At 64.4% G+C, this 21,368-nt stretch overlaps 1 protein-coding gene across 4 annotated transcripts; it reads right to left on the bottom strand.

The window, feature by feature from the left end:
• Window positions 1-205: 205 nt before the first annotated feature.
• Window positions 206-20,978, bottom strand: CRTC2 (CREB regulated transcription coactivator 2). Of its 4 annotated transcripts, none has more exons than XM_074980864.1 (14): window positions 20,797-20,978; window positions 13,693-13,794; window positions 13,200-13,316; window positions 12,946-13,007; window positions 10,124-10,192; window positions 6,414-6,517; window positions 5,834-5,863; window positions 5,313-5,395; window positions 5,029-5,078; window positions 4,471-4,715; window positions 3,321-3,730; window positions 2,639-2,863; window positions 1,938-2,151; window positions 206-1,298 (listed from the first exon to the last, which is right to left on the bottom strand). In XM_074980864.1, the coding sequence occupies exons 1-14, from the start codon at window positions 20,947-20,949 to the stop codon at window positions 1,090-1,092; spliced, it is 2,073 nt and encodes a 690-aa protein (XP_074836965.1). In that variant the 5' UTR covers window positions 20,950-20,978; the 3' UTR covers window positions 206-1,089. The 4 variants fall into 4 exon arrangements, with proteins under 4 accessions (XP_074836965.1, XP_074836966.1, XP_074836967.1 ...); XM_074980865.1 differs by having other exon boundaries at window positions 206-1,295; XM_074980866.1 differs by having other exon boundaries at window positions 13,693-13,788.
• Between the last annotated feature and the right edge of the window lie 390 nt (window positions 20,979-21,368).

Genomic DNA, 21,368 nt, shown 5'->3' with positions numbered 1-21,368 from the left:
GGAGCCATCCCTGCTGCTCAGCAGGCCCCTAGCAGCAGGGAGCTGGACAAGCTCTGGCCGGATGCTGGCTGCAAATGCCACCAGTGCACAACACGCCCCACCCACAAGCAGTCGCTCTGCCAGCACCAGGATGTGAGTGGGAGCACGCAGGGCCCCACTGCCTCCCCCTGCCCTGCCCCCAATCACCCACATATCAATGCGACGCTGGTAATTAACATAGAATATATTTAAAAAATAATAATAATAATAATAATAATAATAAATCACTCTGGCTTTCTCCTCCGCAGCAAGGGGCCCATTGTGGAGCACAGGGGGCTGGGGCCCCACCTCCTTCCGCCCCATGACGTCTGCTCTCCCCCACGGGCCCCCCCAACATGGACGCAGGATGTGAGCTCACAACAGACAAGGATTCAAAGTTACAAGTGCTTTATACACAGCCCTCTCCTCCCCCGCCCTGGGCAAGCCCCGGACACACAGCTCGGTGGGGGACGGGTACATATGGCTCGGCAGGGAAAGATGGGGGTAAATCTTGTCTTTAAACGTTATGATTAGCAAAAACAAACCCAGCCCCCAGGCCAGAGTGCTGGGGCGCAGGCGGCTAGCTAACAGACCAGTTATATACACAGCCAGCCCGGAGCTCCATACACAGCCATGCCAGCGCCTGTGTGTGGACAGACTTGCCTGGAAACGGGCACAGAGCCCTGGTTGTGGGGCCGTGGAACCCTAGGCTCCCCCTCCCCACCAGCATGGGGACACTGAGCCACCACCCTCATTTAAGGGCCTAGGTCCCTGGCTGCAGACTGCACCCTTCACAGTGGTAGAGGGCCCCAGGAGAGCCTAGCCCCGCCCGGCACAGGGTCGCTGCTGGGGGCAGAGGCTGGCCCTTGCCCAGCTTTGAGTGATTCCTGGCAGAGTCCCGACACCTGGGCCCAGCTGCTCAGTGCTCTTGGCCCCAGGCTGTTTCCCTGCACAGTGGGGCAGTGAGGGCAGGCATGTTGCCAGGCCCAGAACGGGCACTTTGTCCCTGGAAGTCAGACTTATTTGTGCGGCTTGCAGTCTGTTCTCTCCCCCACTCCCCAGGTGAGCCCCTCACTGCAGCCGGTCTGTCCGAAAGGAGTCCTCCACCGCCGGGTCCGTCAGGAGGGCATAGGGGTCGCTCAGCATGCTCAGACCGTCCAGGGTGAGCGGTTCAATCTTGAGATCCTCCTCCAGGCCCAGGGATGTGTCCACTTCGAAGCCAGGAACACCGGCTAGTGCCGATGCCACCTCCTTGGAGATGCCGGGTGGGGACTCTCCTGCTGTTGGAAAGGAAGGGTCAGACCCAGAGCAGGACAGTGGGGGGAGAGGGTAAGCTGGAAGAGCCCATCCTGGTGCAGGGGAGGGGAAGCATCCGAGGCAGTTTTCACTGGGCTATGGGGTGGGGAGGGCAGGAAGCCAAGGCGTGTTCCCAGCTGTGTTCTGGGGAAGGAGCTGCCCAGACACTAGCAGGGCAGACTCCTCCTACCACTGTCCATGAACGTCAGCCCGGCCCTGGGGGAAACCCTGGTAAGGGGCCTTGGCTCTGCTGAGGCTGCCAACTGAAGGCCAGCCACGATGGCCTTGGGCCAGAACCACCCCTCCCACTACAAACTGGGCTGAGATCCAGCAAATTTCCTCCCCCTCTCCCCCCGGGTGAAGACACTCCCCTGCCAATGGGAGAGCTGCATGCATTGTTAATGTGCCAGCCCAGGCTGCAGCTGGGGGGTGGGGGGGAGCAGCACTGGCTCCCAGGGGGAGGTCGGTGTACCTCCACCATGCAGGGAGCAGACTTTTCACACCAAGTGACAGGCACACCCACGCAGACCTGGCTGGGGTCTCTGCCAAGCTGGGCCGTGTGGACGCACTGGCCTGGAGGGGAAGAGGCCCAGCCCAACACGCCAGCTCCCATGCCCACACACCTGTAAGCACAATGTTGGGGATGGGCCCATGGCGGCTGCAGTTACTCAGGCTGTGCCGACTCAGGAGCTGGGGCTCGGGAAGGCTGGTGCCACAGGCCGCAAGGCCCAGGCTGTCTGCCGGGTGGTAGTTTAAGGCACTCAGGTCCTCAGGGAAGGCGTTGTGGTTGAGCGGGAGGCTGCCCGGGGGGCTCTCACCCACGTTGAACTGCTCTAGCTGCAGGAAGACAAAGGCAGGAGACTCAGGGATGCACCCAGAAGCAGGGCCTCGACCACTGGGCAGACAGCTCTGGGAGCCGGGACTCCTGGCATCTACAGCGGCAGGGAGCACGTAAGGAATCCGCAGGGGAGTGGGAGGCAGCAGTGGGTGCAACAACCCCCAAAGCTGCAGGATGTGGGGGGCAGAGACGAGGCCCAGCCTGCGCTTGCCTCGTGCTGATTCCACCCCCGCCCATCAGTGCTGTGCTCCCTTCCCATGAGCTGGAGATGGCGCTGCTGCACCGAGCCCCAAGGAGCCTGGCTGGGGGCAGGCACTCAGCACCACTCCCAGATGACTGGGGCCCAGGCCAGAGCAGAGGTCCAGGCCAGCCAGCGAAGGAGAGCTGGGGTCCAGGGCTAGGCCAGGGGAGCTCCAGGGCTGTGCCCCTGGTGACATGGAAGGACCCAGCCCCATCTGGGACGCCACGTGGCAGGGCCGTACTCACGCTGCTCAGGCTGAAGTCGCCCAGCGGCTGGCCCAGCTGCTGCTGGAGTGAGGAATTATGCAGGTACTGCTGTAGGTAGGGACGCTGTGTGGATGCGCTGTGCTGCTGGGACTGTGGCGGCTGGTGCAGAGGTTGCTGGGATTGCATGAGCAGGCCAGGCTGGTTGCAGGGATATGGCGGGAGCCTCTGGTCGACTGGCAGCTTGCTGGTGTCCAATGGCACGCCCTGCGAACAGCCGGCACAGCAAGGGTCACAGGCAGGCACCAAGGCTGGCAGGGGTCAGGCCCAGGGCCCCACTCCTAAAGGGCAAGTCTATTTGTGAGACCCCCACTCAACCCCTCCTCCAGACCCAGAGCCTGGCCCAAATGCCTGTCACTAGACATCAGCTCTGGCTGCTCCAGGGACCCTCCTGAGGGGGGAGGAACCTGGGCCTCTGTTCCAGGCCGACCTTCCCTTCAAGTGGCCCTTGGCCTGGCCACCCACTAAAGCTGGGGCGCAGGGGGACCCTGGGGCAGCACCTGGCCTAAGCTGAGGGCAGTCATCTGACTCCTGAGAGCCCCATGCAGCAGGGCCCCGCTGGTACTGGCTCCCCCTGGGGCTCCCCCTACTGAGATGAGGATGGACAGACAGGAGGAGGGAAGGAGGTGACGGGGGCGGCGCCATGACAATGGATCATGCATACCTGGGTGATGGAGGACAGTGTGGGTGACATTGTTGGTGAGAACTGTTTAGGGTGCTGCCTTCTCGAGTCGCCACCCATGGGGAGGGTGAGGGGGCTGAGCGGGGCCCTTCGGCGGGGTGACGTGCTTATGGACGCCTGCACCAGGGGGCAGTAGGAGGAGCTGCTAGAGCCGGCCTGCAGGCTGGGGGTGCTGGGCGAGGACTGCATGGACTGGCTGCTGAGGGAGGAGGGGAGCGAGGGGGTGCTGAGGGAGGAGGGGAGCGAGGGGGTGCTGAGGGAGGAGGGGATGGAGGAGCTGCTCTGGGAGGACTGCAGCGCGTGGGGGCGCAGGGAGGCCTGCAGGTTGGGATTGCTAAGCGAGGACTGCAGGGCGGGGTTACTCAGGGAGCTCTGCATAGGTGAGGTAAGTCCTGTGGGGACAAAAAAGAAGAGACACCACCGTTACCCATGGCAACCAGCACGGCTCCGCCCCCCGGGCTGGATGGATGGGGAGGGGAGACCAAACAATGGAGTGGAGACAGACAAACCCAGCGATGGAATGGGATCGTGGCCCACACCCCCCGCCCGCACGGGGCTCCCTCCCGCTGGGCCCTGGACGAGCACTGGGGCGGAGGGGAACCAGCCCCGGAGAGCGTGGGCTTCGCTCCGCCCGGCTCACGGCCTGCTAAGCCTGATGCTGACCGGACCAGCGGGGCTCTCATGTGTCCATTCGCCTTCCCCTGGACGGGACGAGGCGAGGCAGGAGCTTGCCGGCTGCACAGAGCTGCTCCAGCCCACTCCCCCTGACCTGCCAGGGTCCCCTCGAGGCCTGCTTGTCCCTGCCCATCCCAGCTCTGCTCTGCGGGGACCCAGTATGCCTGCGGCCCCCCCAGAGCAGGGGGCTGAGAACCACTGAAGTGAACTGGACCCTGTACAGACTGGGAAGCACTTCAACCCAGGAGGTGCAGCCCAAAGCCCGCACCCAACTCCAGCACTTGTGACCCAGAGCTACGCCCCAGGGGCTGGGTGGAGCTCGGCAGCCCGGCTGACGTCCCAGCCCCAGCTCTGAGATCCGAGTCCCACCGCAGCCCACGGATGCAGGCCAACTCCTCTTTCAGCAGCACTGCGGCGTGGCCTGCACCAGGAGGCCAGGCAGCAGCCGGAGCCTCACCTGCGGCGCTGTGGCCCGACCCCAGTCCCATGTTGCTGCTGATGCCCAAGTGTGTCATGGTGCTGGCCAGGTTCCCGGTGCTGCTCCCTCCGCTCAGGCTGGGGTAGCTGGACTCGTCAGGATCCAGGGGGGTGGGCAGCGGGGAGGGGAAGTGCAGGCTGGTGAGGTCTGGCAGGGAACCGCCTGTGTTCAGCGCCGTGGGCATGAGGGGGACGTTGGCAGGCTGATCTGGGGATGGAAAGACACTGAAAGAAATAGAGAGATGCTGCTAAGCAAAGGCGACACTCCCAAGCGCCCTGATTCAGATGGGGCCTGGAAACCAGGTGTCCTGGGTTCTGGCCCCAGCTGCGGGAGGAAACAGAGGCTGGACTGGGAGACAGGACTCCTGGCGCTGTTCCCTGCTCTGCCATGCACTGATTTCTGTGGCTTTGCACACATCCCCATGCCTGTACCCCCCCCAGCCCCTCTCCTGAGGGGCCCGACCCTGCACGCAAGGGGCCCAGAGACCCCCGCAGCAGGGCTCCCTGGCCGCATAATGTGCCTGGGCACAGCACTTACTGGATCCCGGGGACTTCACAGGACCTTGGCCGTGCTGAGGATGACGAGAGCTGAGGAAGCAGAGAGAGGGGACTGGTGAGCTGGGCAGGGTGCTTACCTCACACCACCCACTCCCCACCCCCGACCAGCACTGACGGGCAGCAGCTTCTAGGCAGCAGAGAGGTAAACAGACATTGCGACACTCCAGGCGCCAAAGGCAGGAAGCAGAGAGAAGCACAGCCCCACCCCCACCATACAGAAGCCCTACCCCTGTGGCCATCCCTCCCCGGGACCCCTGCACCCACCTTCTTGGTATCCCAGGGCTTCAGTAAGTGCTTGTTGTCATCCAGGAAGTTCTCCTCGATGGGAGGCACTTGGAAGAGAAACACTGGCAAGGGAAGAAGGGTGGAGGTGAGCCCTGTGCAAAGGGACCCAGCCCAGCCCCTGCCTGTGCCAGAGCCTGGAGCCCTGGCAACTGGAAGTGGCATTAAACGGTAGCTATGCCTGGCATTAGTGCAGGACAATGGGCCTAATGCTACGAGTCCCAGCAAGCAATGCTCCATCTCAAGCCAAGAAGCCTCCCAATGAACCCACGCACATTGGGAGGTGTAGTTCTGCCCAACCTACCAGTCTTTCTGCTCTCCTAGGAGCAGTCACTCACTCATGAGCCCCCTTCCCCTGGCCCCAGCAATGAAGCAGAATGTGCCACCTTCCCCTGGCACCCCCAAAGCTTCCAGCACCGCAAGGACCAGGAGATCCGCCTCCCAGGGCTGAGAGCAGAACCCACTGCATGCCCCACTCTGACAGCCAGGGATTGGGTATTTACCTTTACTGTCCGCGTCCCCGTCCAGAAAACCTAAGAGAGAGAGGGGGACTTGGTTAGCTAGGGCCAGGGGGAGGCGGGCAGCTCTGCAAGAGAGAGGTTGGCAGGGGTCCTATCGCGTGATCTAAAGCGCAGTCACACCCGAGGGAGCAGGAGGCGGGAGACCGCACTTGTTGGGCTCTGCAAGCGGCACCAGGGAGCAGCTGCCTGACAGGCGAGCCGGTGTGGAAGGGAAGTGGAAGATGAATGCCTGGCAAGAGCAGGTGCAGTCACAGAGGGGCCTAGAGATGGATCTGGCCAGTGTAACCAGGTGGGGAAGTTTGCAGCTTTCCTGGAGCATGAGAGCTAATGGCAGAGTGTCTCTGCCATCAGGCTGGCACACAGGGCACGACCAGCCTAGCAATCAGAGCCATTTCATGGGCTACTGCAGGAGCCAGCCAGCCTGCACCAGTGCAAGCTTAGCCGGGGAGCAGTAACCTGCAACAGAGCAGAGGCAGGGAGCTGGGACATATGCCCACTGCGGCAGGCAGAAGCAGCAGGACGGCTGCAGAAGATGAAGGAGCAGAGCCAGGGTGTTACTCACCACTCCGGCGACTGGGAGGGGGGGCGCCCTGAGAGGGGCCCAAATACGTGTCCTGCGGGCTGGGGTTCATCACGCTCGTGTGAAGCGCCGAATCTGAATTTGTTCTAGTGGCAAAACACAAGTCCAGTCAGACCCCCAGGTGGACTCGGCACAGCAAGGCAGGTGCCAGCCAGCAGGCGCATGAGCCACCAGCGTGCCTGCCAGGGTAGCGGCCCTCCCACCTGCAGCAACCACGCTCCCTCCCCCAAAGCAGCACCAGCCCAGGGGGAAGCTGCGTGGCTCTCAGATGGCAGGAAAACCCCCAAGGAGGGAGACTCCCACCTGCTGGGACAGAACAGGAGAGGAGCGGGGGGAGCAGGCGCGGCTCTCAGTGGATCACAACAACCTTGGGACACACCCCCTCCCCCCAACACCAGCCTGAGCCAGCAGCTGTTCCCATCCACTTACGCTTCAAAGGAAACTCTACGGCACCCCAAGGCTGTGTTGGCTGAGCAGCCAGGCCAAGGGCGGGGCTGAGAGTCGTGTCTGTCACATAGCCAAAGTCCCTTCCTAGCCCAGCAGTGGGGGCTGCACTCCAGCCCAGGGGGAAGCTGCATGGCTGAGGAAGATGCTCAGCTACATCTGAGGGCCCCTCAACTCAGGGGCATGGCTGGGCTGAGGCCCTGGAGCAGCTTTCCTGGGGTGGCACAAAGTACGTGCTGCAGAGTAGGGGCTGCCTGAGGCCCCCAGAAGACACACTGTACTCCTAACAAGCCAGGCTGGGACATGGGGAAAGCTGCTCCAGCTAACGACGTCTGGACCACACACTAGTGACAGTGCTCAGCGGAGGTCTAGCCTAGCCTGCTCCCACGCAGGAAATTCTCCCCGCAGCCCCCAGGGGCCAGGCCTTACTGCTGCAGGGGCCCTGCTCGTGTGTTAACAAAACCCATAGGAAGAGGCATCCTCACTCAGCTGCCCACACCCCAGCGAGCGTCAAAAGTGACACTGACCTCCCTGCCAGCAGACAGTGCACTGCGGGCAATGCCAAGCCCACAGCACAGTGCCTGGAGGAGAGCTGGACGGGGTGTCTGGGCACTAAGCCAGTCCTGTGAAGGACTGGAGGCCATATGACAAAGCCACTGGGCCTACCTCCTCTTACACCCACCCCCCAATAGCCCCTCGTCCCACCAGCCCGCACCCGCCACTGGCCGGGCCTGGCGCTCCTCAGCCCTCATCCCACCCACCCAAACCCACCACTGGCCGGGCCTGGCGCTCCTCAGCCCTCATCCCACCCACCCAAACCCGCCACTGGCTGGGCCTGGCGCTCCTCAGTCCTCATCCCACCCGCCATAACCTGCCACTGGCCGGGCCTGGCGCTCCTCAGTCCTCATCCCACCCGCCATAACCTGCCACTGGCTGGGCCTGGCGCTCCTCAGCCCTCGTCCCACCCACCTGAACCCGCCACTGGCCGGGCCTGGCGCTCCTCAGTCCTCGTCCCACCCGCCATAACCTGCCACTGGCTGGGCCTGGCGCTCCTCAGTCCTCGTCCCACCCGCCATAACCTGCCACTGGCTGGGCCTGGCGCTCCTCAGCCCTCGTCCCACCCGCCATAACCTGCCACTGGCTGGGCCTGGCGCTCCTCAGCCCTCGTCCCACCCTCCATAACCTGCCACTGGCTGGGCCTGGCGCTCCTCAGGCCTCGTCCCACCCGCCCAAACCCGCCACTGGCCGGGCCTGGCGCTCCTCAGCCCCTCACCCTACTCATAACAAAATTTCTCCTGCCCGTGGTTCCAATAAATTGGAGGGAAGGCTGCCTAGGACCCAGCTGGTAGCGGGTGGCTGTTCAACAGAGGTTGATGATCCCTGTGTACCAGGCATCCCCTGCACCTCTCCCAGCTGTGATCTCAGGGCAGCTGTACAACGCACAAGAGGCAATGCCTGACCAGCCACGAGTAGAGCAGTCTGGAAGGAACGGTGGAGCCCATACGACAGGGCAGCCGTGGGCAGGGAACAGCCTGGCACCAACAGGCAGGTGCAGCTAGCAGTGGGGGACAGGGATCAGCCTGGAAGGGATGGGGCACAGGGCAGCGCAGCTGTCGGTGAGGACCAACATGGTGCATGAGGGGAGTGGGAGGATGGAGAGTGCAGGGCTGAGATGAGCCTGGATTGGATGTAAGGGGGGGCGTAGAGCGAAGGAGCCAGGAGCAGGACCAGCGGGGAGTGAGGGGCTGCACACAAGCAGGGACAAGGTTGACCACCCCAGCAGGATACGAGCCGTTCACTCAGGGGCAGGGTAAGCTCCCTTCAGCTCTTGCTGCCTGTGCCAAACTCCCACTCTGGCCAGTGGCTGAGTCTTTCTGCCCAAGGCCACGTACTAGCCCATCCCTCTGAGCCAGGGCCTGGTGGAAAGATGGGGGAGGCAGTTCCAAGGCCAGCTCAGCTGCCACTTGCTGCATTCGAGCGCAGAGGAAGGAGACCCGGAGCTGCAGCCTCCTCCAGGCTTCCCCTGCGGTGCTCACAGCCTGCTGGGCACTGGAAGAAGGAGCGGGGCCTCAGATGCCAGCAGCCCTTGGGGGAGTGCAGCTGGGAGGGGCCCAGGCCTGATGCTGCCAATCTGCGGGTGCAGAGTGCAGCTGCCTGGCTGGCAGGCTGCAGCGGGGCGGTGCCTCTGGCAGCACCCTGCAGCCTGTTACTCCAGTGGGTTGGGAAATGCTGCCTGCGGTGGGTTTCACAATCACAGCCTGCAAAGGCCAGAGCCGGCATTCTCACCCGCTTGACACACAGACCTGCCTTGGCAGGGTTCAACGGGCGGGCCATATGTAACAGCATCAGCTGGGACAGACCTGGGGGCGGCTGGAAGCCTCCTTGCATCCCCCACCCCAGGCACCGCATGGCCAGCCAGAATCCCCTTTTTCTGAGGGGCTGCAGTCTCCCTGCAAGCTCAGTGTGCTGGCTCAGCTGCAGGGCAGGCTGCCCCCTCAGCCTCACGGGACAGGCCCAGGATTCCAGGGCCCTGAGGAGGCGGCTGGGGAATGCCTTGAGTCCCCTCCACACCACGATTTGTTCCATGTAAGCCCATAAACAGGCATGGGGTCCCCACGTTCTGGGCTCAAAAGCAGCTGACAGTGGGTCCGCACCTCTGCCAGCACCCTCCAAGCTGCACCATCCCCTCTGAGTGACTTGGCCAGTGTGGCCTGAGTGGGCCAACCCCTCACTCCTAGGGCAGCAGAGCTGCCTGTGCCCAGGGCTGCCTAAGGCCTGCATGCCCATGAGCGGAGAGCGGAGAGGCAAGGGACGCACAAGCTTTGGCACTACCTTGCCCAGAGGGTTGCCAGGGCACAGCTAGGCAGACAAACCCAGGTGAATCTCACAGGGCGCTGCCCTGAGCCCCAAAAGCCGTTTGCAGGCCCCCCGCCCCCTCAGCTGCAGATGTCGGGCAGCAGCACCACTGCCACGGACCCTCTGCTGGCTACTGAGCTCTTTGGGGTACCTGACAGCTGTGCTCAGGGCATGGAGGCCCAGGTGGCACAGCCATGTGACCCCGAAAAGCAAACCATGAAGGGCAAGGAGACCCTGGGCCAGATCCTCAGCTGGTGTAAATCAGCCCTGCTCCACAGAGTGCCCCTGTTCTGTGCTGGGGGGTGCTGTGATGCTAGCGCTCCCACTGGTTGGTGCCCACCCAGAATACCAGCCTGCCCCCCAGTTGGAAAGAGGAACCCAAAGCAGTTCACCTGTTGAGGGCAGACGGCAGCCTGAACAAGTGTCCTTTCTCCATGGGAAAGTTCCCCCAGGGCATGGTCCTTGGTGTGAAAAAACAGCAGGTTACCAGGAGGGCGGGGGATGGGCCCAGGTCTCACCTGGCCACTGGGGAGGGGATAGCAACACAGGGGGCACGGGACCAGCTGCAAGGGGGAGGGGCTGCCTGGAAGTTTGGGCCCGACTGGAGAACAAGGCCAGGGGGCACAGCGGACCTAAGGGAGCCCCATGGCAGCCCTCTCTCGGACACACCCTGCTCACCCCCCTAGGCAGCGCCAGCTGAGCAGCTCCATGCCCTGGGACCAAAGCGCTCTGCTCAGGGAAGCTGCTACCAGCCACCCAGTGCCTCTCCCCAGGGTCAGGGCAGCTGCTATCCAGAAACCAGGAAACCTGGTTCATGCAGCGCTTCATGCAGAGCTACCAAAAGGCCCCACACGTCAGGCCCATGGGTCTGGGGGGCAGCCAGTCGCAAGCTGGGTGGTCCCAGTGGAGCCCGTAACCTCCAGGGCCTGGGCTCAGCATGGTGCCATGGGGAGGCCAAGGGGCCAGATGAAAAGGGGACAATGAGACCCCCAGCCTGGAACACCTGCCAAGGCCAGTCCCCCGGGCTCCCTCCCCCACAGGACAGGGGCAGCGGCTGGGTGAGACGCAACGGAAGGGCACGGAGCAGAGGGCCAAGGCTCCAGCCAGAGGGGCATTAGCAGCAGGATGTGCAGCGAGAGATGACCAGAAAGGCAGGCAGGGGCAGTGACCTTCGGGGCAGCACCTCCAGCTGCCGCACCCCCCGGGTTCCAAACTTCACCGGGAGGGGCCAGCACACGCCAAAGGGAGCTGGGCCAGCGCCGGGCACATGGCCCACTGCAGAGCTGGGAGCACTGCCCAGGCCAGAGTCCTGCCCCAGCACCCAGAGGGCAGGGAAGGGAGACCCATGGCACCTCCACTGCTGGGCATTGCCAGCCACCAGCTCCCGTGGGTACGGCCGGCAACAGGGGGCCCTGGTGCCAGACAGGGCTGGGACTGGATCTGCTCCACTCACAGCAAATCTCGGCTGGGGCACCCCACAGCCACGCCCCCCAGAGGTCTGTTCTGTGCGAGGGTGAGCACAGCCCACCCGACACACGGGGCTTGGGGGTGTCTTCCCCTCCCGCACTGGCTCAGACAGTAACAGCAGCCTCGATGCTGCTCTCGGGAGGCCTGGCCCAGTCCCCAGCAGCTCACACAGGGCTGTCTCCCAGGCTCGCAAGGCCTCCAGCAGCACTGGCCACGGCATGGAGCTGATGAGACCAACTCCCTGCAGGTCCCCAGGCCGTTGTCCACACCTGACCCACATGCAGCCTGGCCCAGTGCGAGGAACCTGCAGCCCCAGGCACACCCCCTACAGACGAGCAGCTCCTGGTGCAGCCAGGCTTTAACCGGGACAGCCTGCTCAGCCGCTTCACCGGGAAACAGCCTACCAGTTGCCCCCACTGCTGCCATCTGCAACCAACCCAGCCCCCTGCTCCACTGGGAATGCTGCTCTCGAACTTGGGGTGGGTCTGGCAGTGGGGGGAGGAGGCTGGTGCAGAGCCAGGCTCAGGGGGGGAAGTACCACACCTGGTCCCAGCACTGGTGACCCCAGCGATGGAATGAAGCCACATTTGCACAGCAGGCATGTGTCAGAGCCAGACAGCCCCACAAATGTATCCGATACCAGCCCCACAAGCCACCCAGCCCCCAGGACCTTATGCAACCCATGAACCTCAGAGCACCTGCAGCCCAGATGTGACATGAATAGAGCTGCTGCAGGGCTTGCCAGGGACCCTGCAAGCTGCTCCCCAACCAGCTTGCTGCTAGCAGTCACCCCGGCCGGGGGCAAGACGACACGACCTGCACAGCTCATGGGTACTGCCAGTCTCCTGTAGAGCAGGAGAGCCACTACAGACGACAGCGCCGAGCACAGGACACGGACAGAGCTTCTCCCCGTGCTCCTGCAAGGCAATCACGGAGCACAAAAGGCCCCTGACCCGCACCACTGATGGAACTCCTCCATGGGGACAGTGAGATGGGGCTGGCTGGGCTCTCTCTGGCTACACGGAGAATGCACCACGGCACCTGTCTTCTAGGCTGAGCAGCAGCGAAGCAGATTGAGGCGGCCAAAGTGCAAGGAGCAGAGGTAGCTGCTCCCTCCTGCAGCCCAGCCAGGCAGGGACACTCCCCGCTGGGCCTTGGCCTGTGCACAGGAAGGTGGCTACAAACACCTCCATCCTCTGCACATCAGACACCCCCGGGGGGCGCTGCTGGCCAGCTGCCTGGGCTGGGCCCACCTGTAACAGGCCCCACGTGCCTGAACCCAGCTCTGTGCTGATGGGCCTAGCAAGCAATTCCCACCCAGCCAAAGCAGCTCAGCGTCTGATCCAGGTCAGACACTGAAGCCCAGCCCCAGAGGGACCCTGGGAGGTCCTGGCCGAGTGCCAGTACCTGCCTCCTGGGGGAGCTGATGGGGACACTGAGGGCAGTGGGAGGGTGCTGCTGTTGCCAGGGTCGCAGCAGGTAACTCCAGAGACTGCAGCACTGGAGTGAGCAGCTTCCTGGTTAAGCTCTATACATGCTGCAGGCCCACATCTTCCGTCACCTCCAGCTTCTCCCCCTGCCGTCAGCTCCCTGAGTTGGGCCCTGCAGCCCCTCAGGTTGCCTCCAAGGGCTGGGTCCTGTGCAGGAGATTTGTCCCAGGGCCTGTGGCCAGGGGAGGAGTGGAGACCGGGCAGCCCCCACCCATGGGGACTGCTCCAAGGTAGCTGGTTGTTGGTGGGAGAGTTACCTTCTCCAGCTGGGCTCAGGGGGCGGCGACAGGTAGGCCGGGCTGTAGGGAGAGCTGTCGATGTGAGCAGGAGTTAAGGACCAAGCGGACTACCTCTGAGGAAGCAGAGTTCAAGGTGCCCGGAGGGGCTGTGCCAGGACGTGTGATCATGGCAGCTGCCCCAGGGCTAGTGCCCCCTCCGCCCGGCGAGCCGAGCACTCTCGACCTGTGCAGGAGGGAGCCCCACAGCCCACCACAGCGCTGCTAAAGGATATCTGCCGCATGTATCGGCGCAGAGGAGACATCATCCGCCGGGGATCCCGCTGCACTCGCTCCACCAGGCCATGGTGCCGGGTGCTGCGCGCCGAGTCCAGCGGTGAATGCAAGGGGCCCTGGGGGGAGACAAGGGAGCCGCTCTCATCTGCGCCCGCGGGGCGGGGCGGGCTTTCCAACCCTGCAGTGCTGGCCCGGTTCCAGCACCCCAGCTGCTGACCTGGATGGCAACACCCCCACCGTAAAGGGCTCAGGCCCTGAGCCGGCCCCACTGCAGACCCCATGGCAGATGGGTGGCCCCAGCCAAGGGGGGGCTCGCTTGAAGCCTGTGCATGACAGAGAGCTGGCAGCTGCCAGCCTCCTCCCCAGCTCAGCACTTGCTATCGGCTGGGGCTTTCCAGAGCTCCCTGAGCCCTGGCACTCCTTGGGGGTGAGCAGGGAAGGGAGCCCACCTGCACCCACAAGGGAGCTGCTGCGTGGCCCTCAGGCTGTTACCTGGAAGTCGGAGGCGCCGCTCCCGATCTGGTTGACATTGGGCAGCGAGCCACTGTAGTAGGGTCCCCGGCTGTGAGCCAACCGCAGCTTCTGCGCCTGCAACTGGACAGAGACGAGCCAGCGTCAGAGCTGGAGCCGCCATCAGCCCTCCCCCAAGACAGCCCCCAGCTATCTCGCGGGAACAGGCCAAGGAGCCTCCTGGTGGGCGCAGCTCCGGCTCCGGCTCCCTTCGTCTGCCCACCGCCAGGGAGGACAGAGCCTTCTGCAGAGACAGCACCAGCCCCTTTACAGGCAGGGACACGCGGAGGACTGAAGCGACGCGTCAGCAGCAGAGCTAGGAACACCAACCGAACTGCTGGTCCCCACAGCCTGGGAACAGCCCCTGGGCCCGGTTCTAGCCACCACAGCACGCCGTTACCGGGGGCTCCCCTGCTGGCTATTCCAGCCCGTGCCTGGCAGTCAGCTTGGCTCTACAGCCAGGACTGGCCCTTAACTCCCCACCTCCGTAGTCCCCAAGGCTCCCACTGTGGGCCCCTGGCCCTGAGTGCCAAAGCCCAAGACAGGCTGACGGGGCACAGCTCACTGGAGAGCCCTGGGGCTCCTCACTCCCTCCGAAACACCTGACACTGGCCTCTGTGTGGATGGGCTGTGGGCCTGATCTAAGTCTTGTATATCACAACCCCCCACCCCACCAGGCCATCCTGCCGGCAGGAATGGGCCATGCCTGGGGGCTGCTGAGAGGCCAGCCCACAGGAGCCCAGCGCCCAGGTCAGGGCTCGGCTGCATGGCTGGCGGACAGCCCCAGGGAGTCCCCACGTGCGCAGGCTGGGGCGAGGCACTGGAGCCAGAGAAGGCGGCAGCCGTGGTGTCTTCAGTCCCTCAGAAGCAGGAAGCTGCCAAACCCCAGCGGGGCCCGTAGCCGAGCCAGGGAGATGCTCAAGGAACTCTTCACACTGCTCTTCTCTGCAGAGGACACACAGCGAGGGACCGTGGTGCGGCACCTACCGCTTGACTCACCCCCTGTGCCAGCGACAGGAGGGGAGCTGACGTGATGCTGACTTTTCAGAACGGCGCCAGGCCGGATCCTGGCAACAACAGGCCAGCACCCTTAGCCCAGCACCAGCGAAATCCCGACTCAGAGCGATCGGCCATGGCACAAGGCGCCAGGCTGGGAAAAGTCAGTGCGGGTTTCAGAATGGGAATCCCACCTCTCCAATCAGTTCGAATCCTTGGAGGGGCCAAGAAGAGTGTGCCCCAGGGGCCTGCAGACAACACAACGTACTGGGGCTTTGCGAAGGCCTCTGCTGCGGTCCCTCTTACGCAATGGCGGGAGCTGAGGGAAGGGCCTCTCCTGGTTAACAGACAGGAAATCAGTGAGAAGAACAAGCGGCCAGGCTTCTGCATGGAAAGAGGTGCCCAGCGGAGTCCTTCAAGGAGCTGTCCTGGGACCAGGTCTGGCCAGCAGCCATCTGTCACCCAGGAGGAGGGGAAGCAGCCGATGAGAATCCAGACGGGTCAGTCCCAGGCTGTCTGGGAAGGTTCCAGGGTTTTTCACAGACCCAGAGAACCAGGCAGGACAACACAGATGAAATTCCACACTGGTAAGTGCCAAGCAACGCACACTGCAGAACAAAGCCTAGCTCCGTGTACGCAGCGACGGGCTCCAGCCCCACTGATCCCACTGAGGAAAGATCCGGGAATCCCAGGGGAGTTCTCTGGGGCAGCAGCAGTCAAAGCAGCCGGTGTCAGGAACCACCAGGAAAGGGTCTGAAGCCAGAGGGAAGCAGGAGGCTCAGGCCAGGCCAGGCCACACCCTCGCCCACAGTGCAGGTTGGCCCCTGCGTGGGTGGCCAGGGTGCAGGCAAGATGCAAACCCCAAAGCCCCCCTCGTCTGGAAGGCGGAAGTCTGGGTGCAGGGCAATGACCAGGCAGGTTCTACCGCTGGGACCAAGATACCTGCAATGCCACAGCAGGGTCAGAGCCCCACATCTGGAACCTGTCCCAGACCAACATGCACCAGCTGCTACCCGAGCCCTCCCCGACTACAGGTGTGTTGGACAATTCACACCATACACCGGCCCAGAACCAGCATCAACATCCCTGCTCAGGCCTGGGGCTCCCCAGCCCAGGCAGGATCCCAGCCCAGCAGCACACTGGGGTAGCCTGTCAGGAGAGGCTGCCATTGCATAACCACAGGCTGGAGATAAGAGGGGGCAAACACGTCCTGCTGGGGAGGGGAGAGTTCCTACGTCCTTCCTGCTCTTCACGACACAAGGTGCCGTGGAGGGGCAGGAGACGGCTGGGCAGACAGGAGCCCGCGGGACAGCTCCGCACACCCACCCAGGCAGGCATTCAGACCTGCAAGTCACAGCAGGGACGACCCCCACAGCCCTCTCAAGGGACTGCCACCTCCCTCCCACCAGTGCAGAGGGCAAGGGGCCAGCTCAGCTCCCAGGCCCCAGAGCTGAACCACTGGCCCAGCTCGGGGAAGGCAGCGCTGCGGTGCCCGGCAGGAAGCCAGCCATGCTGGGCTCAGAGGCATGACCAGGTCATGGGAGCAGCCAGGCTGCTGCTGCCCACAGGGGGAACAGATTGGCCGGCGGGACTGGGTCAGGCCAGCACTACACGGACCCGGCCAGACACGCTCCCACCCCAGCACCACAGAAGACAGCTGAGCCGGGGCCACCCCATAGAAGACAGCAGCGGGAATGGCCATGTGCTTTGGTGAGGGGCCCCCGGGACAGGAACGGGCTCAACATGGGCCCCCCAGGCAGCTGCTCCAGCACCAGCCTGGCTGCAGAGAGGGGCAGCAACACAGAAAGACAGAGCCTGGGCCAAAATCACATTCGATCACCAATGCAGGAAGCAACAGGGCCAGCTCCTGAGCCACCCGAGGAGGCAGAGGGAGCAAAGCACGAGGCTGCGCTGTGGGGCACAGCCCGCCGGGGGACAAGCTCGCCAGCTCCCTGTGCAAGATGCCTGCAGAGCAAAGCCGGCCAGAACTGGGGGCAGGCTCAGGCAGGGGGCTGACAGGGACACGTGCGCAGCCCTCAGAAAGAGCTTCTGTCTCCAGCCCAGGCAGCCCGGCTGGCACAGGTCTCCGCTGCTGCTCCGGCCGTCGTGGGAGCAGGAGACAGAGCTCCTTGAGAGCACGCAGGGATATTTTAAGAGCCTCTCGAAATACACGTGGCCCCCAAGTGCCAGGGCTCAGCCACCACCACTGCACTCGCAGGCTGGTTCCCACAATAGGCCAGCCACCGGCAGCAGCATCCCCCCTCCCTGCCCTGGGGTTCACAGCCAGGGCCCCTTGCTCCCACCGGGGGCAGAAGAGCAGAGCTGGGCTCTGCCCAGAGCAGATGAGAGCGGGAATGGCAGGGAGCCCTGGTCACGGGACCTGGAAGCACCTCTTCCAGCACAGGCCTGGTAGTAGGTACCCATCCCACTGCCCTCTCAGCCCTTCATGTTGGGGCCAGGGCACGGCTGCCAGGAGAGACCCAGACTTCCCCGCCCTTCCTGTGACACCCGGAGGGGCAGGAAGGGCAGAGCTATCCCTCCAAGTCAAACCCAGCAAGTGAGGACACTGCTGGCCACGCCACGGGACAATGGCCAGTCCTGCCGGCCCCATGGCAAGAGGTCAGCGTGTGGCACAGCCGCCCGGGGGAGCGAGCTCAGGGGCTGTCCTGGGGGAGCGCAGAGGCTGGCCTGGGGGAGCGGCAGGGCCATGCGACGGGGGAGCGCAGAGGCTGGCCTGGGGGAGCGGCAGGGCCATGCGACGGGGGAGCGCAGAGGCTGGCCTGGGGGAGCGGAGGATAGCTCACGGGCTGCCCTGGGAGAAGGCCACGGGGGGGAGGGTGAGACACGGTTAGAGCGGCGACCCAGGGGCAGCGCAGCGCAGGTCTCTGCTCAGTGCAGGACAAGGCCAGACACACAACCGTCCCCTCGCCCATCCCGCATCACCCCCAAATGGCCAGTCTCCTGCCCCACCAGTGAGCGGCTCTCCTGGGAACAAAGCCACCCACGGGAGCAGCTGCCCCCAACACCGGCTCACTCGCCTGAGCCCTGGCTGAAGAGCTGCCACCGAGTGCCTCAGGAACCCCCCCAGCCCACTCAAATTCCTGAGCTGAAAACCAGCAAAATCCAGAGCCTGGAGAAAAGGGCGATTTAGTCCCCAGCTGTCTCTGCTCTGCTCCGCTCCGGGATTAGGCTCTGAGCCTCCCTGGGCTACAGGCTCAGGATTTCAGATCTGCTTCCCAAGCTCCAGGCCCCGTGGAAGAGCAGACGCATCCTGGGGGCACCGCACGCCATCACGCCCTGTTGAACCAAAGGGGACACGGATGCTGCCACCCTGGCCCAGAGCAGGCGGGAAGAAGTCCTTCCCGAGCCCCCCACCGACCCACGAGCACAGCCCCCACTCGTCACACCGGCCCTGGGGTTAGTCCTGTTTACAAGCCATTTGCTTTTGAAACTCGGTCTGGAAGAGCCAGTCCCTAGACACGCCTGCATGCAGGCACAGGCGCCTCTGAAATCCAGCTGCAGTTCCCGAGCAGGGTCTCTGGAGAACAGAGCACGAGCTCGTTTGCAGTAACCAGCTGCAGAGACAAAGGCCCCGGGCAGGGCGCACAGCCTAGAGAAGGGCCAGTGTAGGAGAACAGCTCGAGAGGGAGCCAGCGTCAGCAGTTCAGCCAGCATCCTGGCTGGCAGCACCAGCAGAAGCCATGAGCTGGAACTCCCCTTTGGCCATGGGCAGGAAGGGAACCTGCCACTCCATAGCATGCACCTGCTCTGGGACCCCTGGGGCTGCAGACCGGGCCCCTCTCCCAGTGCTGAGCCCAGCTGGGAAAGCCCTGCCCCACAAAGGCTGGGAGTGAGGCTCCCAAAGAGCAGAGCCAGAGACTGCACCCCACGGCACATGCTCCAGGCAGCATCTCCAGCAGAGCGCCCTGGCTCCTGCCACTCTCCTGGCCAACCTCCTCCAGCCGCTCGGCTCCCTGCTCTGAAGCCAGCACTGAGCAGGGGCCTGAATGCTGATGCCGGACGGAACAGCAGACGCCACTGCTGGAGCCACTAGCTCCTCAGGCAGTCATGCCAACCGGTTCCGAAAGGGCACTGGGCAGCACCGCAGGGTCTGGGCCACAAGGAGGGCAGCTCTGCCCCCAGCTGCTGGCTCTGCTGTACATTAACCAGCTGTTTACTATGCAAACACAGCCTCTGGGCCAGGACCACACTCGGCAGGGATGCGATGACCCTTTTCCCTTGCAACATTCCAGCCAAGCTGCCATCCCGCTTGCTAGCTCCTTATCTGCCCATTGGGGCAGGGCTCTCCCAGGCCATCCAGGAGCCCTGGGCTACACACTGAGGGACAAATCACTGCCTTGTGAACTGCCTTCTGTCCTCACCTCAAGGCAGCGACACCAGTGATAGATGCCCCTCAAGGCAGCTCCTTCCTCTCACCAGTTGGCCTGACCTAAGGCCAGCTCAGCCCAGCTCCGCTCCCCAACGTCAGACCTCCCGAGTCCCCATGGACCCAACTCCCAGGTTTGATCCCCTTGCTGCAGCCACTCAAGCTCATGCCAGGCACCCGCCAACCCCTGCCCCCACCTTCTGGAGCTGGCTTCCCCACTACCAGCCTCTCCCTGTCATGTACGAGACTTGTCTGCAGCCGCCATTACCTGGAAGGGTCCCCCCATCTCTCAGCACTCAGATTTCAAATCACAGCTGCAAACACCCCTGCCCCCCCCGACCTCCCTTCTGGGAAGGAAGTCTGGCTGGAGCACCCTATGCAAGACAGGGGCTGCCATTCTCCCACAGCCTGGGGCAGCGGACTCAGCAGCTCAGGAAACCACCTGCTGCTCACAGCCCAGTCTTGCAATGGCCACACAAACCCCATTGATTTCGGAGGGCTGCATGCAGAGAAACCTGTCCCCTTTGGTGCTAGCACATGACTCCTGCTGGGTGCCTGGGCAGGGGAGCCCCAGTGCTGCCTCTGCAGCTCTGTCTCCCAGACCCCCCTCAAACTCCACCCAGCCAAGGGCTCAGGGCCTGAGCTCATCCTTAGCCTCTTCAAAACCTTTTCTGAAAGCTTTGGGACAAAGCACTGATTGTGGAGCCGGTCCCAAGCCAGCACCAGAAGGCGGGGGTTGAGCAGGCTCCTGGTGTGAAGGGGGAGGGCTGCTCTGGGGGACCTCTTGGGCACCACATCCGGGATCACACCCAGACCAGCACCTCTGGAGCAGATCTGTTCCCTATGTGACATTTTCTCATACTTTGTCCAGTCTAATTTTAAGCCTCTCTAGGGACGCGGGTTCCACAGCTCCTCCTGGGAGCCGATCGCCTGGCGCTCCAGAGATCGCTGGCAGGAAGGTTTGCCCGGGATTCGGCCTAAAGCTTCGGGAGCAGAGAAGTCAGGGAAGGAAAAGCCGCTCGGCTGCCGAGCCGCTCAGTCTGGCACCTTTCCCAACATCCACACTGCTCTGCCCGGGGGCAGCCGGCACGGGCTGAGCTGCAGCGGCTGCGGGCCATGCGGCCGCCCCAGCCCCACGCACAGGAAGAACCCCGCCACCCCGAAAGAGGCACGGAAAACCAGCCGCCACCCACCACCCCTTGCACGGCAGCCCAGCGCCGCCCCGCCCGTGCGTCCGACCGTCCCCAGGGACCCAGCCCGCCAGCTGGGCGCATGGCCCCGGGGAAAAGCCCCTGAGCACAGGGCCCAGCCAGAGACCGAGCGCTGGGGAGACTCCAGCTGCACCCGAGCGGGGCTGCCAGAGGCGCTGCATCCTCTAGCGCCGAGCAGCCGGAGCCCGGGCCCCACGTTACCCGGCCGGGACCCCCTGGGCTGCCCCCGGCCAGCGGGGACAGGCTGAGAAACCGCTCCTGCTGCGCGGGGGTCCGGCGGCTGACAACCTCCCCCCCCCGCCCCGCCCCGCCCCGCCCCGCCCGGCGGCCCCCGCCCCCCGCCACGGGCAACACACCCGCCCCCGCCCCCGCCCCGAGCCGCCGCCAACCCCCCGCTCACCCGGCCCGAGCCACGGGCAGACCCCCTGCCCCGCCGCCCGGCCCGGCCCGGTTCGGTTCGGTTCGGACCCGCCGCCCGGCCCGGCCGCTCACCCGCGTGGAGCCGATCTCCATCATCACCTCCTCGAAGGCCGCCGTCTCCTCCGCCTGCCGCTGCTTCTGCAGCGCGATCTTCTCGCTGAACTTGCGGGGGTTGGAGGCGCCGGCCGAGGGGCCCGGCCCGGCCCCGGAGCCCGACGCCGCCATCTTCCCTGCTCAGGCAGCTCCTGCCGCCGCCTCGCAGGCCGCAGGCCTCCGCCGAACAACACGGCGGCGCGGGGCCTCACGGGATGCGTAGTTTATTTACTACCTCGCGCACCCTTCGCCCCGAGGGGGAGGCCGACGGAAATGGACTACATATCCCAGAGGGCCTAGCGCGCCGCCCGCGGGGGCGCCGCTCAGGGCTGCTGGGAGTAGTAGTCCTGCCTGGGGCGGAAGCGCGCCCTCTTCCCCAGCTGGCAAGGGGCTCGGAGACTACAGCGCCCGTCCTGCACCGCGAGCTCCCCGTCTCAAGCCCCAAGAATCCGTCCCGGGCCGTAGCGGGGCTGCAGGCGGGCGCCCAGGCCTCCTGCGCAAGCTCACAGTGGATCCAGGCGCAGCGGGGATCTCTGGAGCTGCTGGACGCT

This window comes from Carettochelys insculpta, chromosome 30, assembly GCF_033958435.1.
Source record: "Carettochelys insculpta isolate YL-2023 chromosome 30, ASM3395843v1, whole genome shotgun sequence".
Lineage (NCBI taxonomy): Eukaryota > Metazoa > Chordata > Testudines > Carettochelyidae > Carettochelys > Carettochelys insculpta.
This window is presented reverse-complemented; position numbering and strand designations above follow the sequence as displayed.